General features: G+C 44.0%; 1 protein-coding gene across 1 annotated transcript in view; it reads right to left on the bottom strand.

Annotated features, from left to right (window-relative positions):
- Window positions 1-15,193, bottom strand: part of GALNS (galactosamine (N-acetyl)-6-sulfatase) — a 48,875-nt gene that overhangs the window by 4,007 nt on the left and 29,675 nt on the right. Inside the window, exons 12-13 of the mRNA XM_037408668.1 lie at window positions 13,023-13,144; window positions 2,005-2,122 (exon numbers count right to left, since the gene is read on the bottom strand). Of these exons, the coding sequence (XP_037264565.1) occupies window positions 2,005-2,122; window positions 13,023-13,144 (240 nt within the window). The remainder of the gene's footprint in view (window positions 1-2,004; window positions 2,123-13,022; window positions 13,145-15,193) is intronic.

Below are 15,193 nucleotides of genomic sequence, written 5' to 3'. Positions count from 1 at the left end.
CATGTGTGCTGCAAGTCAAACGCACAGTCAAGCCAGCATGGAACAATTGCATGGAGCAATTTTTCCTACACTTCCACAGGAGGAAAACACAGCAGAACTGGCTCCACGGGAGCTTCAGCTACACTGCTAGTGGGATACACCACAGACGGGCCAGCAAACACCTCCCCTGCTCAGGAGGGCTGAGGCTGCTGTGCTTACATCAATCCCAAGACTGCAGTAGCTACAAAACGCTACAAATCTGCTTTGCTTATGTATAAGTAAAGACAACTCTCCTCTTCTGTCCCAGAAATGATATTGAATACCCATATCAAATAAAGAGGTGACAGAATTTAGAAGACAGCATTAGGCATAGTGTTAGTAGGTGATATTTATCTGCCAGCATCCCCCAAAGACAGATTTAGGGCCTCACCAACTCCAGCAATACTATCACTCCAAAAAGATTTGGTTATCTTCATTTCTGGTCTCAAAAGACAACAATTTGTTGCCTGTTTATTTTAGTTTTGTGACTGGGTAATTAGCCTGTTAGGAGTTTACATAGAACAGAAAACTAATAACATTTCCTGCTGGGATTTGAACATTTCTCCTGGGAAAGCCCACCGCGAAGGGCTTTCTGCCTCAGACGGCCTGAAATCTGGTTTGAGCTCGGCCAAGCACTGGAGCAGTCATTAGCTGTCTCTTCTTGGGGCTGGCCAAGCCTTGGACATGGCCATAGCAAAAGCAGAAGTGGCAGCCCATGCTCTGCAAAACTTCTACCCAAATGAGACAGAACAAGGCACGCTCAGGGAGAAGACTGATCCTCAACAGCCCGGTAAAGAGGACTGGAGTACGGGACAATGTATGGGACCTCCAGTTCAGCACTTTTTCCATTATGCAACCCAAAGACACTGTTTGTTGACAAACAGGGATACCAGATGTTTTCACAGCACCTAAACACACTGCACCAGGGTAGCCACAAAACAGCAGAGCACGCCTACAATTTATGAACAGTTTCGGAATTGGAGTTAGCACAGAAGAAATGCCTTTCCAGTGGAGGTCTCTGGCAGAAGCCAGGCACTGGGGAGAGTGCCTGAACCCAGAAAGTCCCAGAGGAACACAGAACAGTGTTTATTAAGGGAAAAGTTGAATAATGAAAGAAAACAACACAGAAACAATGGTCCTTCAAATCTTTTTCCTACTTAACTTCCAAAAATAAAAAGATGTGACAAAGCTAAAAAAGATCTTTGCCTTCTTACTAAGGAGACACAGCTCCACATTTTGTACTTTTCTGGCTGGCTGGCGATAGACCCTAAGCAGCAAGCACTGTTTGTTTGTTTCAGAAGATTATTTCAATGTCAGAAAGATTTTGCCTATTACTATTTTGTGTCAGTCTACAGGCACATCCCCTTAGACTACACAAACTCTTGTAATCTGACAACTTTACCTCCTACAAACTATCCAGTTTCTTTCCCAGGTTCTCAACAAACCAAGAAGCATTTGACAGGAAAGCCAAACTGTAACTTTCCAACGTGCAATTTGAAACAGAAAACAGAATTTAAAATGCTTGTTGCGTTTCAAGCCATAAAGACTTTGGAAAAGTCAGGCATGGGTGGAATTGGAAGAGTCTGAGCAAGACCAAACACACACATCACTGAAAAAGAGCACTGTCCCAGTCCCACCACTCTAAACACAGAGGACTTCTGAGGTTTGAAGAAGGAGATTAGAAAGAAGAAGGATTTACAGTTGTAGATACTGCCATACCTCTAAGGAAGGAAGCCACAGAATTTATCACAGCACATTGCTAGACTTCCCAGACCTAACCCCACTCTGTATGAACCTTCCTATGCCACTGTGTTCCACAGGTAACAAACAGGCCTCCTCCATGGAACAGCCAGACAGCCCTTCAAATGGGCAAGTGTGCATCTCCTCTCCATCCCTTCCCAACATTAGGTAACATTTTATAAAAGCCTTTACAAAATGTATTTGCAGCTAAGGATTCTCAAAAATATTTTTGCTTTAACCGCTCACCATGACAGCCTTGTCGCACACGTTCAGCTGCGGCTCCCCTGGCACCATGGTCGCCTTGTGCTGCTGGACAATGACAGATATTCGCTCCATAGCCCTCTGGTATTCATCACTGGCAAAACTAGAACACGAAAAAAAACCCCAGACGTTATCAGTAGGGCTTCATACATGGCATCATTACAGTGTTCATATCACTAAGCAGGGTCAGAAGACTTTTCCTGGGTCATAGTAAAGGAGTATGTAAACATGCAGTGGATACTAACTACCCACATGTTCCTAGGGGAGTGAAACATCTGGGCTGACAGAGTCCAGCTTGGCTGGGTCTGGAGGCTGTGGGTCTGAGATGCTCTCCTTAGGGCAGCAAGGATGGCAGGTGGCTTGCCTCCCCGAAGCAGCACATGGCTCCTGGCAGATCATCTCAGCATGTGGCTTCAACTTTCCAAACTGCCGGCCCCAAATGCATTGCTTCCTAGTTGGGCAGATATGCTGCAAGCTTGTGGTGATTCCCGAGGAGGATCTTGTTGGCAAAGGTGGCATGTACAAAGAAGGGTGCTTCTGGGGTTGTCCATAGGCTGTGCCTTAAACAATTATCAAGGGAGACTTGCTAGAACAGGACAAACACCTTGCCAGACACATTAATACACAAACAAGTTTACTGAGACAATCCTTCCAGTGTATCACACAAGAGGTCACCCAGCTCTCTGAGCATTCATCCTCCACTCTTCCAAGTGCTTTTCTGTAACACGTGCATCACATAGAAGCATTTATTGCAGGGAAAACAAAGGTAATATCAATATTTTGTTTTTCAAGAGTGTTCTCAAGCTAAGGGGTTCAAACACAACCACCGGCTAGTAAAACTTCATAATCACCAAGATTAACTAATATTATGCAAACAGGAAGATGAAGAATAAGAATAGAAGTGACTTGTCCAAGACAAGAATATCTCCTTCATTTTGCAACATCCCAGGGTTCTGCCCCATCTACATTCTTCCATTGCAGCTTTTATTATTCCAAGCTGGGACCCATCTGTTATGCTCCAAGCCCTCATACAGGGTTATAAATTACCCAATATTTATCCACCCGATTACTCCAGTAGGTACTTGTTTAAGTGGTTCAGAGTGTACTTCACTAATACTTCAAGTATTTCTAAAATGGAGGATAACTACCCAATGATCTCATTTTGTCCATCACCTTAAGAGTCACTTAAAAAACAGAGAGCGGCAAATTACTTCTGAAGATAAAAGAAACAATGCAGCCTGGTCCTGACCTCGGGCTCCCTTTGCTTACAATCCAAGCTGGCCACCAGCCCCACGCTCCAGCTAATTTCCTTCTTTGAAAAACAATCACATTTTAAAGCCCAGCAATGTGCCAACAGTTTCCAGTAAACCCTATAAATATCACATCTCGGCAGCCATCCAGAGAGAAGCTGATTGTGGGGATGGGCCTGAGCTTTGCTGATAGAGAACCGGAAGGGAATTTGAAATGACAAGCTTGAGCAAACTAATCTGTTGCTCTCACACCCAGCTAGCTGTATCCTCGTGGAGAGGCTATCACCGAGACCGCCTGTGTGATCTGTACGGACCACCCTGACATTTAGACTGTTCTTGCGAAGCTCCCGAATTTGCTTGCTGCTCTCCCCACTCATCCCACCTTAGCTCTCACAGCAGCCAGCTGCTTCCTCCTGCACTGCCCCAAAGACCACTGAAAAATGAGGGACAGGCAGAAGTCTGGGAGCTGCCAAAGACCATCCATCTCCGCCTCACACCCTGCTGAGGACAGGCAAGTCAGCAATCACTTGGCTCAGCCAGTGTTGCATCCCGGTGGCACAATGGCCTTTCAGTTTGGTGAGATTTTATCTGGAAGCCCTCTGGTCGCATTTCAAGTTCACAGGATTGCCCGCCCAGCAGCATGCTTGAAAAAAATCAAACCCGATTTTTAAAAGAGGCAGAGAGGGTTTAAAGCTAACCTGTGTTGACACGCAGAGGACAGCGAACATGGGAGAGCCTGCACATGGAGAGAAAAGGCTGCGGAGACAAACACACCGAGGGAGTCTGCCCAAAACCGCAGGCGAGTACCAGGGATGCACACAGCATGTTGGACATCTGAGCTGGAGACTGGGTGAAACGGGGAGCCAGAAACATTTTAAAGCCTATGCAGTCTAGTGATGGAAACAGAGATGAAACACAGTTTAGGGAGACACGTGTATTTCAGTGGTTTTGATTTCTAATGCACCTATTGTGCCATGATTTGAAAGCTCTTGCAAACCTGAGCTAATCACATCTTATTAAGATCCTCATATTAAGGATTAATATGAATTAATACATATTTTAATCAATTGTTAGAGTATAACAGATACTCTAGATATCAATTACTTAATGCTTCCTACTGCTGCTCTTGTAACTACGTAATGTGTTTATTTCTGTCACATACTTGTGTCACCTCTCCAGCATTTAAGAACTTCTTTTAGAAGTGGACCCATAAGATAATGTTGCTGCTAACTAATTAAGCTCCACGGCATCTTTGCAAATATTTAAGTGCTAAAGAGATAGCCCAATTTCATCCATCGAAATGGCTTTTCATACATAGGATTCCAAATTAGCTATAATCTGGACAGACCAGTAGAAAACACAGCTGTGCTCTGGATGAAAGATAAACAATATGTTGTCATGACTGCTGCTTTTTGCTCCAAATATGCCAGTCCTGTTGCAACGAGAAAAATCTTTTTGCTATAATCTTAACTACTGCATTTATCCACAGCATTGTTGCTCATTAGCAACCTAAGACACGTGAATGCCGCAGTATAACAAGTAGGCTCGAGTCATTTAAATCATCTTATTGCTTTAATTCCCATGTTCAGGACACTCCTGGCTTTTTCAGCTAGCTCAGCAGTGACAGAAAATCTTGGCCTAACCTCAGCTCCTGGTGTTTTTGAACTGCTCTCCCCTGCAGCTTCTACACTTGTAGATTATTTCAGCACTTAGCATAGGCTGAACGACTTCCCCAAAAGCATGATAGAAACAGCTTGGCACATATAAAAGACTCGCCCTTCTCACATAAGTACAAAGCTGGCTAAAGCTGAAGAACACGTATAGATTATGCTCCAAGTCATACTGCTAACCTATAAACCTTGTCTCAGTAGGGCTTAACATGCTCTTAAGCTGGCTAAACCTGTTGACACTAGCTTAAAACATATCCGATTCCAGCTGTCTTCCTTGTGGTGAAGTACACGACAGTGACAGACCCCGAGTGCCGTAAGGTGTCATTCAATACTGGAAGATCATCACAGATCGTCTTCAGATGCCTCCATTGATCACATGAACAATCTTCCTCATCCTGACATGTACCAAGTCTCTATGCATAGCAGGGGACAGCAATGCCTGCAGGATGGCACTGGTCCTGGGCCAGCATTCACGTGGTGCTGGCAGTGGGGCTTGGTTTTCCTGACTTGGCCCCATGCAGATCCCCATTCCTCACCCCCGAGGAGCTCAGGTTTTGCTGAGACAAACCTGTTTAGCTTCACAACATGCACCAAGATCCACGATCCATGCAGTGATTTATAACGTATTTACTGACTGTATATAGGGGGTTAAAACTGCCTCCAGCCCTAAGCAAGAAGTGCATTTTGAGACAAAACCTGCAGGAGAAGAGTGCCTTTAATCTGTATGTAAGATAGAGATAATTACTTCGTGGTAATCAGTCTGAGTTGTTAACAGAGCTGGGAACTTCTCCTACATGGAGTTCCATCATTTCCATTGCGTATGCAGCGCTGGGCTGCCAGGGCAGGGCTTGCTACATTCTCTGTTCCAAAAAAAGATGATATTATCTATACAGATGTTTGGGCATTATTGTCTGCATGAGGATCCAGACCTCACTGCCTCCGGGGCATGCTGCATTTTGTATTCTAGTTCAACAATCCTGAGGAAGGAGAGCTGGGAATAGCACTGGAAGAATGAGAGGGTGAGCAGGTGGTGTTGTGAGGAGTTTGCTAAAAGAGATCCCCCAGCGTACATGAAATTATTCCACACTCAGAATGAGCGAACAGAGTGGACAAAGTCCAGGGTCATTACACTAATTGACACTTTACCTCCGGGAAGTCTCTGGAGATCCAATCAGGGCTGGATTATGAACACTGGGTCCCAGGCACAGGTGTGGCCTGTGCTTCCTTCATTTAGTGTAATTGTGCCTTGGCAATCTGTTCCCATCTCCTCCCTCCAAACAACTCCAGTGTAACCTGCTCTGCTATTAACCCCACCATGCCCTACGCTGAAATCCAGGTTCAGAAGAAGAAGGGTTTGTCTCACACGCTACTTTTGGTGGTAGAGCTTGGGTTTACTCTTCCAGTCTTTCACTTTCAGGTCTGCTAGCATCCTGAGCTGTAAGGGAGAGGGCGATTCTCCATCATCATAAATACACCCTCAAACAGATCAGAACTGGAGCACGTCGAAGAGCCTTTTCAGCATTTTTTGCAATCTGGATCTTGGTGTTTTATACCTTGTCCTGATGATTCATGTATGGGCACAGTGCAGTATGTCTATCCTGGGAGTGACAGGACCATGTTGTTATTGAAAGGAACGTAACAAAATGGGTATTATATAGTGCGCTTCATGGAAACCTGACAGTGGGCTCTTAATAGCAGCTTTCAGATTTATAGCATGTTTTACCAGATGCACACAAAGTTATGGGAAAAGCATAAAACATGGGTAATTATTTGCATATTTTACTTCCTTCCACTGGAATTATTTTCATTAAAAACATTATTTTTAATTGTGAAATACACCCAGATTCAGGTAATTTGATTTTATAGGTTATCAGTGCTTTGAGGCTGCTCAGCCCTGTAGTATCCAAGTCTTGATCTTGTCTTATTATTCAGTCTTCCTCACTTCCTCTCTTCTATTACCAAGTTTACTTGCAATTTAAAGTCTGCAGAATGCATGAAGCAGACAACAGGTTTGGGGCTCTGCTGCTGAAACGTGGCAACTTGCAATTACTGGAGAGACTCACAGGGCCAAAGGAAAACCAACAAGGAATCAAAGCAAAGTCTGAAGGGTGCCCCATACCCTAATCCACCTCTCTGGTCCAGCAGCATCTGCAGGACCCAGATGCAAATACCCCCAAGAGGTGTGCGGCATGTGGCCAGTCAGCCACACAAATACTTGGAGTGCTGATGATGCCTCTCACCTGCGTGGATTCTCTAGTGGTATCCACAGCCTTCCTTGCAGCAAGAGGATGTGATCACGCTGACCCTCCTATCTCGTCATCTATTTTCATGGAAACTGGAACTCCTCAGCTTTGAGAATCTTGCTTTTCTGCTGGATTTCACTGTGAGCAACCACATTGCAGAGGGGATAAAGGCAGTGACTACGTAAAGCCTTAGTCTCTGCGTGGACAGGCAACAGAAAATAACGACGATCCATCTGACCCTCCTGCCAGTTGCTTCCGTGGTATTTTTGAATCATAATTTAAGCAGAATTTTCTTCAGGCTACTTTCTTGAGGCTGTAGCACTGCCTGGGCCTGTCTCTGAAGAACACGATACCCATTTCAAACTGCATTTTGCATTTCTGAAACTGGTTCATATGGCTCTTTCCTTCTAATATTCCTTTTTATAAAGCATCACTCTAGTTTAGACAGTTACTCATCAAAACACCTGTGGGCTGCTGGTCTGCCATGATTAAGCATGAGTTACAGGTTGATCAGCTGGCATGCCACAATGCAGAGTGCTGATCCCGGACTGGGCAAAGAGCAGCTATCAGTTGAGACAAGTTTGCCTCCATTCTTTGTCCCCAGGCTACTGACTGTTCTCTGCAGACATATTTTTTTCTTCAGCCCTCTTCCCCCCAGGGCTGGCTATGTACTGGCTGTGACACCTGGCTTGCGTACTTCTGAAAACCTTGCTGCGTGCAGCCCCTGCATGGTTGATGCTCCACGTTTTTACCGGCATCACTGAGGCTCTTTATCCATAGCTCTCCATGGTTTCCACAGTTCTAGGAACACCTCAATGCCACCTCTTCTGTGGCAGCAGCTAATTTGTCCCTGCAATGCAGCTGGTACAATTTCCTCCTTTTTCAAGATGAGGAGTCAGCATCTCTCTTGGGCAAGATTCTGGCTTTTTGTTATACACATTTTTTTCCCCTGTTCTGCACCTTCTCTCTGTTCCCCGTAGTGAGGTTTCTGCTCTGATCAGGAAGGTGAGACTGGCAACTTCTCCATCAGATCCTTTCCCCTTTAGCTTCCCTTCAGGAGCTTCTTCCCTTATTTTCTGGCTGCATAACCAGTGCAATTACCTCTCTGATGATTTCCTGGATTTTCCATCTGCTTGAAATAGGCACTTGTGAGCTCTCTTGTTAATTAATGTGTTCTAAAATAATTATGTTCATCAACCAAGCCTTATCGCTTCCATTTTTTCCATAATAGTAAAATCTATCGCCCTAAGTAAAACACAGGTATTTTGATGTTCAAAAGTTAGTAAACTCAGTTTTGAACAGAGGCTAATCACTCAAAGCAGAAGTCACTACTAATCTGGAGTATCAACAAGCTGTGAGCATGCTGTACGTACTTGTTACTAAAGCTTTGCAGCTCTTGCTCAAACTGACAGAATTTCAGAGATTTCTGTTATAAATTATCTTTGCAGCTATGGAGTCTAACTCAAAACACTTTCTACTTCAGTCTGCATTAGGTATTTTGTTAACTGTATCTTAAGCTGTGCCAGCTTTTGCTATATATTATTGTGTTCTTCCTGACTGGCAATGAAATATTTTAGTAAGGGTGTGTATAAACAGTAATCTGTGACTTGGGTAATAAAACTGACAACTGGTTGTGAAGATGTTACTAACAGATAATTTTACTGAACTTGTCACATATGGTTTGAATGAAGAAACAAGTTCCCTGCGTGGTACTTGGTGGACACACAATATCCCAAACATAACACAATTCAGTAAAGGAAAAGACCCATCAGGTCTTTCAGTTCTGCATTCTGATAAATTTGGTAACAAGGGCACCCCACAGTTTGAGTGGTTTTGTACGAAGCAAAAACCCCTAGTAATTGCATCTAGGGAGGAAACAAAATACTGCTTAGACTTGGGGGAAATGCTTCTGCTTTGTGTGCTGCCTAACATGCAATCTTACTTTATTTTAAAGTTGAAAGCTACCTGCAGGGCTTGGGGTGGGGGGTGGGGGGAGGCACGTAAAGAGACAGATCTTCTATCTCATCCTACATAGATCTAGTCAACCGCTTGGATGACAAAAGATACAAAAGGTTCACTTCTCACTACAGAAGGACCAGATAACAAGGTAACTCTTACTTATGTAACAGTGCAGTTACACTACCACTACACAACCAAAAGGAAAATTATTTACCAGTAACCACACTTCTTTGACGTATATTACCCATATACACCCTGGTATTGCAGGTGTTCCTATTACAGTCACCAGTCACTCCAGATGCCAGTTTTGCTTGGTCAGTACCTGCAGGCGCATTCATGCCCTACCTCACCCTGCAGCCACATAAATGTTGAGCTTGTCCTATGGTGCCAAGTTTCTCTCAACGCTAGGAGCCCAAAGTCCTGCAGTCCTCAGGATAGTCCTCCTCCTTCCAAGAGGGAGGGAGGTAAGAGGTTGGTAGTGAATGTATCTGATGCTAGCACTGAGCATGTCAGTCCTGAAGGTCAACTACAGGACAGGGATCTTGCTCCATCCACTCTGTTGATGTGATGTTGTAAATGTGCTGTCACCTGGGCAAGCTCAGGCAGTGTAAGAACCGTAACATGCATTTGGCACTGCTATGAATCCCAGCTAACAAAAAGCAAAGTCCATGGATTGGATTGCCAGGGGGAAGTTCCAGTCCAGACTGTACAGAAACAAGAGTAATTCTCTTCTGGGGAAACATCAGTAATTATCTTTCAAGGTGAAGAGGTAAACACAACTGTCCCCCCTGGCAGAAGCTGGGGTCCGTGCAGGAGGCAGTCCAGCCAAAATCAGAGGGGCAATAGCAGGAAGAATCAGTTACAACCCTGTTGGGTGGGTCTGTTCCTAGAGTCAGATGTGGGTAGGGATGTATGTGCAGCCTTACATGAAGGGGAACATAAGTGCAGGGTGCCATATGGCTCCGAACTGCCAGACGTGTCCTCAACATGATGACAGGACCTGCCTGTAATTGCCTGGCCAGTTTTTCCACTGCATGAAAAGTGCTCCAGTGGGAGATAAGCTTTTGCTGATAGTGTTTCCAGGCAGGCTCCAGGAAATCCAGTGAACTGTGACAGGAAGAGGAAGGACTTGTCCTGCTTCACCATGAAACCCAGGGAACTGAAAACTTTACATGCCGTCTCTAGATCCTGAAGGACTTCCACCTTCAGTGATCCCTTTAGCAGCCAGTTCTCCAGCGAAGACTGAAAAGGCCAATCCCCACGTTATTAGATGAACTGAAATTGTAGCCTTGAAAAAGTCTCTAAGTGTGCACAGTGTCACAACCAAAAGACATTTCAGATGAGACTAGCTGAGCATAAGCACGCTGCAAGTCAAGAGCGTTGCTGCAGCTGACTGATTTGTCAGACGCCCTGGCTCGGAGATCCCCTACAATCCTAGAACAGTCCAAACACATAAGCAGTAAATCTCTCTGGAAGTGAGATGTGATGCCTGGCCTTCACGTGCAGCAATGAAACCTCTCACTGGTGGTTTTGCATGTGACCCCACTCCAAACTAATGAAAATCAAGAGATATAACAGATTATTGAAATAATTTTAGGAAGAAAAGTCTACACTAAAGTAAGGAATAAATGAAATCAAAATTGAGCAAAAGCTGGCAGAAAGAACAAGGCATCAGCGTGCTATGCTGCTGTTCCACAGCAGCAGGAAAACTAATAAAATCCAGTACAGGTTTAACAAAGCAAAATGGTAAAAGTAAATTACATAAAAGAGGGAAAGGTACCAATAAATCGGGGGTGCAATGCAGAATTTTCTAACTGCTTTGGCGACATAACAATGCACCAGAGCAGCCATGCTGGTGAAGGAGCTGTACGATATGTCCTGTTCCTCCAGGGCTGCAGGAGGGTGAACAGAGGAGCGTGGCTAACACAGACTGCAAACACACAAACCTAGGGCTGCAGCACAAGCGATATGAGCACACCCAGCGTGTACGGACAGACAGATGCACGCTTGGAGGAGAATGCTGGATTCCCTTCTGAGAAACATTAGTGTTGGGACTCCCAACAGGCTGTCTGCCAAGGGGGATAATTAAACCAAATAAAAATACACAACAGTAACAGCTCCACAAATGAGGATAATTAAATTACCACATTTGATATAGGAGACCCACTTCCCATGAGTTTTCCATTGTGACCAGAGAGGAGACAATAGCAACAGAACGTGCTGCAGAAAGGAAGATTCATTTACTAAAAAGAGGCTTTCTGTTAGGGTCTGCATATTAAACATCACAGCTTTCCATAATCATGTCATAATCTCACCATAAAATTCAATCAAAGCAACAGCTCGTGAATGTCCAGAAATCAATGGAACTGTATGAGAAACGATTGCAGATCTAACACGGGAATTTATTTCAATGCTCAGTCCATGGTGGTGGTAAAGAACATCTAAATAACAGGGAAGCAGGTGTCCTGCCAACACCTCTTAGGGAAGAGCCCCTTTCGCTCACATTCAGAGGAAACACAAAGAGTAGGCGAACTACAGTTCACTTCATGCTACCCATTTGTTTAATTTTTGGAAAAAAAGAGGTCACTTCTATCCACTCATCTTCCTAAACCAAAACAGTTGTTAAACTGAACAGGGGACAGTCTTATCTGGAATCCCAACCCAGTAATGTAGTTTCACTGAGCTGAATTCAAAATATAAGAGCTGCAGAATTTGCTTTATTTATTAGTGCTGAAATGCAATAGAAAGCAAGAGCTAACGTTCTGGGCTCCTGAAGAACTTTATACACTGCATAATGCACCTCTAGGGTGCTCATCTGTTAAGTGAGAGAAGTGAAAATATTTTTCCTCTTCTCCTCTCTCTAGTGAAAACACTTAGTGGACAGCACAGGCTCAATTCTTTTGAAAGCAATGGAGCGAGTGTATCCACTCAATTATTTAAAACAGTTGAGTAATTGCAGTCCTGTCAGCTCAGAAAACATCTCTCTGTTAAAGCTGCTGCACAAACCCATTTCTGTGCAGGCAGTCACAGCAGCACTATTTTTTCTTTATTTATTTCCACATTCTCCAAGTTGGAGACACCGGTGAGGGATGAGGCTGCATGCCCCTGTTTACAGCTAGTTTTGCTGCAGGGTAAAACTCAGTCAGTAGAAGGAAGGAGGGAGGGAGGTGGGGACACCTTGGGAGCTTTTTTTGGAGGTGGCAGGTTTATAAGTGGGCTGTGCTGGCTGATGACTACATAAATCCCTACAGAAATCTCTCAGGGCATGGTGTGTGCCAGAGATAAATATTACAATAGTAGGCTTATAGCAAAATGGATTCAGACAGCCAGGAGAGTCCAAGGATGGAACAGGATTGGGAAGAAAGTCCTCTTGCTAAAGAAGCTCTTCTCTGGAGAAGCTCCTTTAGCAGGTGCTAGGAGATAGGAAGGTTACCACGTTTGCCAACCACAGATTCCAATGCACAGAGGAAAAACATGGCAGTGTGCAAAGACCACTAGTAATTTCTTCCCTAGCCCCAAACACACAGAGAATCACAGCTCTGATGCGCATGCTTGCCAGCACCACCACTTTATTCCACAGCTGTCCTGCACTCAGTCCTGTCCTGTCCTGTCCAAAAGCATGCAATTTACAAACCTTTTTTTTGGGTTGTAGGATACAGAACAAGAACAGACTGACAAGTCAAGCCATGGACACGTGCACATCCATATAACCTGATCATTTGAAAACAAAGGGTTGTTCCTTTCATTTTACTACTCTCACCAGTAATGGCTTTCTGGGACAGTTTTCAAGCAGATTGCAAGAAACAGTTATCAAGGCAAATTAATTATACAAAGCATATGCTGACAGTGCTGAGTTTCCACGTTTTCATTAACTGGCTCACCTTAATGGGTACTTCTCTCCAGGGTCCCTCCCCAGGTGGAAAAGAAGTGGCAGGGTAGTGTGCTCCTCCTGCGTATGTGTTGTCACTCCAGAGACATTCTGCCCGGGACAGAAATCAATGCCCTGCGGTGAAAAGGAGAAAGGTCATCAAGGGTGAAGCAGGGGAGGGAGCAAAATTTTAGCTGATGCCACTTTCTTCAGCACCTTGTTCCAGCATACCCACAACACCCAGAACTATTTTAAACTGAGAGCCCACTTCAGTCTGCAAAATGGATTCTGATCTGATGGTGTAAAATAAGTTGACAGTGTTGGCATCACACTGACGTAAAAGCTGAAGCAGGCCTTACATTCTTGCCTTATAAAAAAGTAATCTCTATAAAATATTCATTAAAATGAAATGGCAAAACAAAAGACAAAGAGGTGAAACCACTTAATCATAAAAATTCTGCATGTGGAAAGTTATCTTCTCTTTGGTTTCTATGGCTCTGAAATAACACAGAGAGCATCGGATCACTTGGCAGTTCTCATCAAAAAGCAACAGTCCCAGGGGGAAACATCCAGCCAAACCAAGGGGCATCACCCTGAGAGGCAATGGGCACCTGCTAGCCTCCCTGAAAACAGCTTGCCAGCATCTGACAGCAGACCTGAAGGATCTGTTTTGATGAAGAACAGAGCAAATCTGGATAATTTTAAAGAAATGGGTGCATTTGTTGATCCGATTCATAGCAAGCTGTTACTGAGGCACATCGGGGCTGAAAGAACTGTATTGTCTGGAGATGTTCCTGTCACTAACATTCAAGTCTACAGGGTTAGAAGCTGGGATAATCCCAGCAGTGGATACGCAGGGCGCAAGTACTGGGACTCTTCCTTTGCTAGCAGCAATGGGTTAAAAGTACTTGCCGGCCACAGAGGGACAGAGCGAGCCACCTGCTCTAAAGTCCAGCGCAGCAAGCAATCTGCATCTGCCCTTGCATGCCTTGCCAGGCTGCATCTCGCGAAGCCCAGCCAGTTATTAGCCAGGTGTCGAGCTCCCTAACCACCTAGAGCCTGGCCTGCAGTCTTGAGGGCTAACAGAACCCATTTAAGCCCTAGGAACAGCAAAAAATGCAAAGCACTAATTTCACTGAATGGCAAATAAAGCAGGGGGCCCCATAGGCCAGCAAGGACTAGCACCAAATGAACTTGTTAAAGCTCAGGTTTACAATTCCAGCTAACATGCTGAGCTCCTTACAATACCTCAAAATGCCCCGAGACACGGACACAGACATGGAGAGAAGGTAAATGGGAATATTTCAATGGAGGTGGGAAAGCAGCTCTAGCATTTGCTTATAAAACAAACAAACTGAAAAGGCTCTCTACAGATGTTGGTAGGATTTGATTGGCAAACAATTTTCTAAAAATATCCTGTGTTTTTAATGGACAGCTGATCAGTGGAGCAGTTAATATTCTGCTTTTCAATAAAGCAAGAAGTTTAGAAGCCCATGAAATCCCATTTATCTGCACAGAGCTATAGATTCCTGAATCACTGACTGGAAAAATAAGAGAGTTGCTTGATAGGTTGTAGTGGCCTACTAATAATGGACTTTAAATGGATACAAAAATGATTGACCTTTCCACCTTGCAATGCCACAGGCCTCTGAAACACACAGTGAAAAACAGATTATTTTTTTTCCTCAAAAGGAACGGTTAATGAAAAGGTATCAAAGCCTACATAACATCCAAATTATAATTTGGATGCAAATCAAACAAGCAATTTAATTAAGAGCCTGCTAATTGGTACAATGCTCTTCAGCTGCAAATGCTTTAGTTTGAAAGAAGATTTTAGTCTCTTGGGTATTTGTTTATAGAATCCTCTGTTTACATTTTATCTTTTGTTTCCCATAAAGTCCTTGTAGCTGAGACTCCAGCACACAGCCCAGGCTACATCCCAAAGGCTCCCAGGAAAGGAAGTGCTGTGACAACTTGCCTGATGCCACTAGCCAAAAGCTACCTGTCTTTCTAATCTAAGCACTCAATACCCTTTTCAGAAGTAGTCTATTGGGGAAAAAATAAAATAAATTAAAAAATAAAATCAAGCATATCGTTTTATGATATTGATAAATAAAACACTTAAAATATGGCTGAAACCACCTTTTAAATTTCTAAGGCCTTTCTATATTCATAAATAAAACT

This window comes from Falco rusticolus, chromosome 15, assembly GCF_015220075.1.
Source record: "Falco rusticolus isolate bFalRus1 chromosome 15, bFalRus1.pri, whole genome shotgun sequence".
Classification (NCBI taxonomy): Eukaryota; Metazoa; Chordata; class Aves; order Falconiformes; family Falconidae; genus Falco; species Falco rusticolus.
The sequence above is the reverse complement of the archived record's forward strand: the minus strand, read 5'-3'. Positions and strand labels throughout refer to the sequence as shown.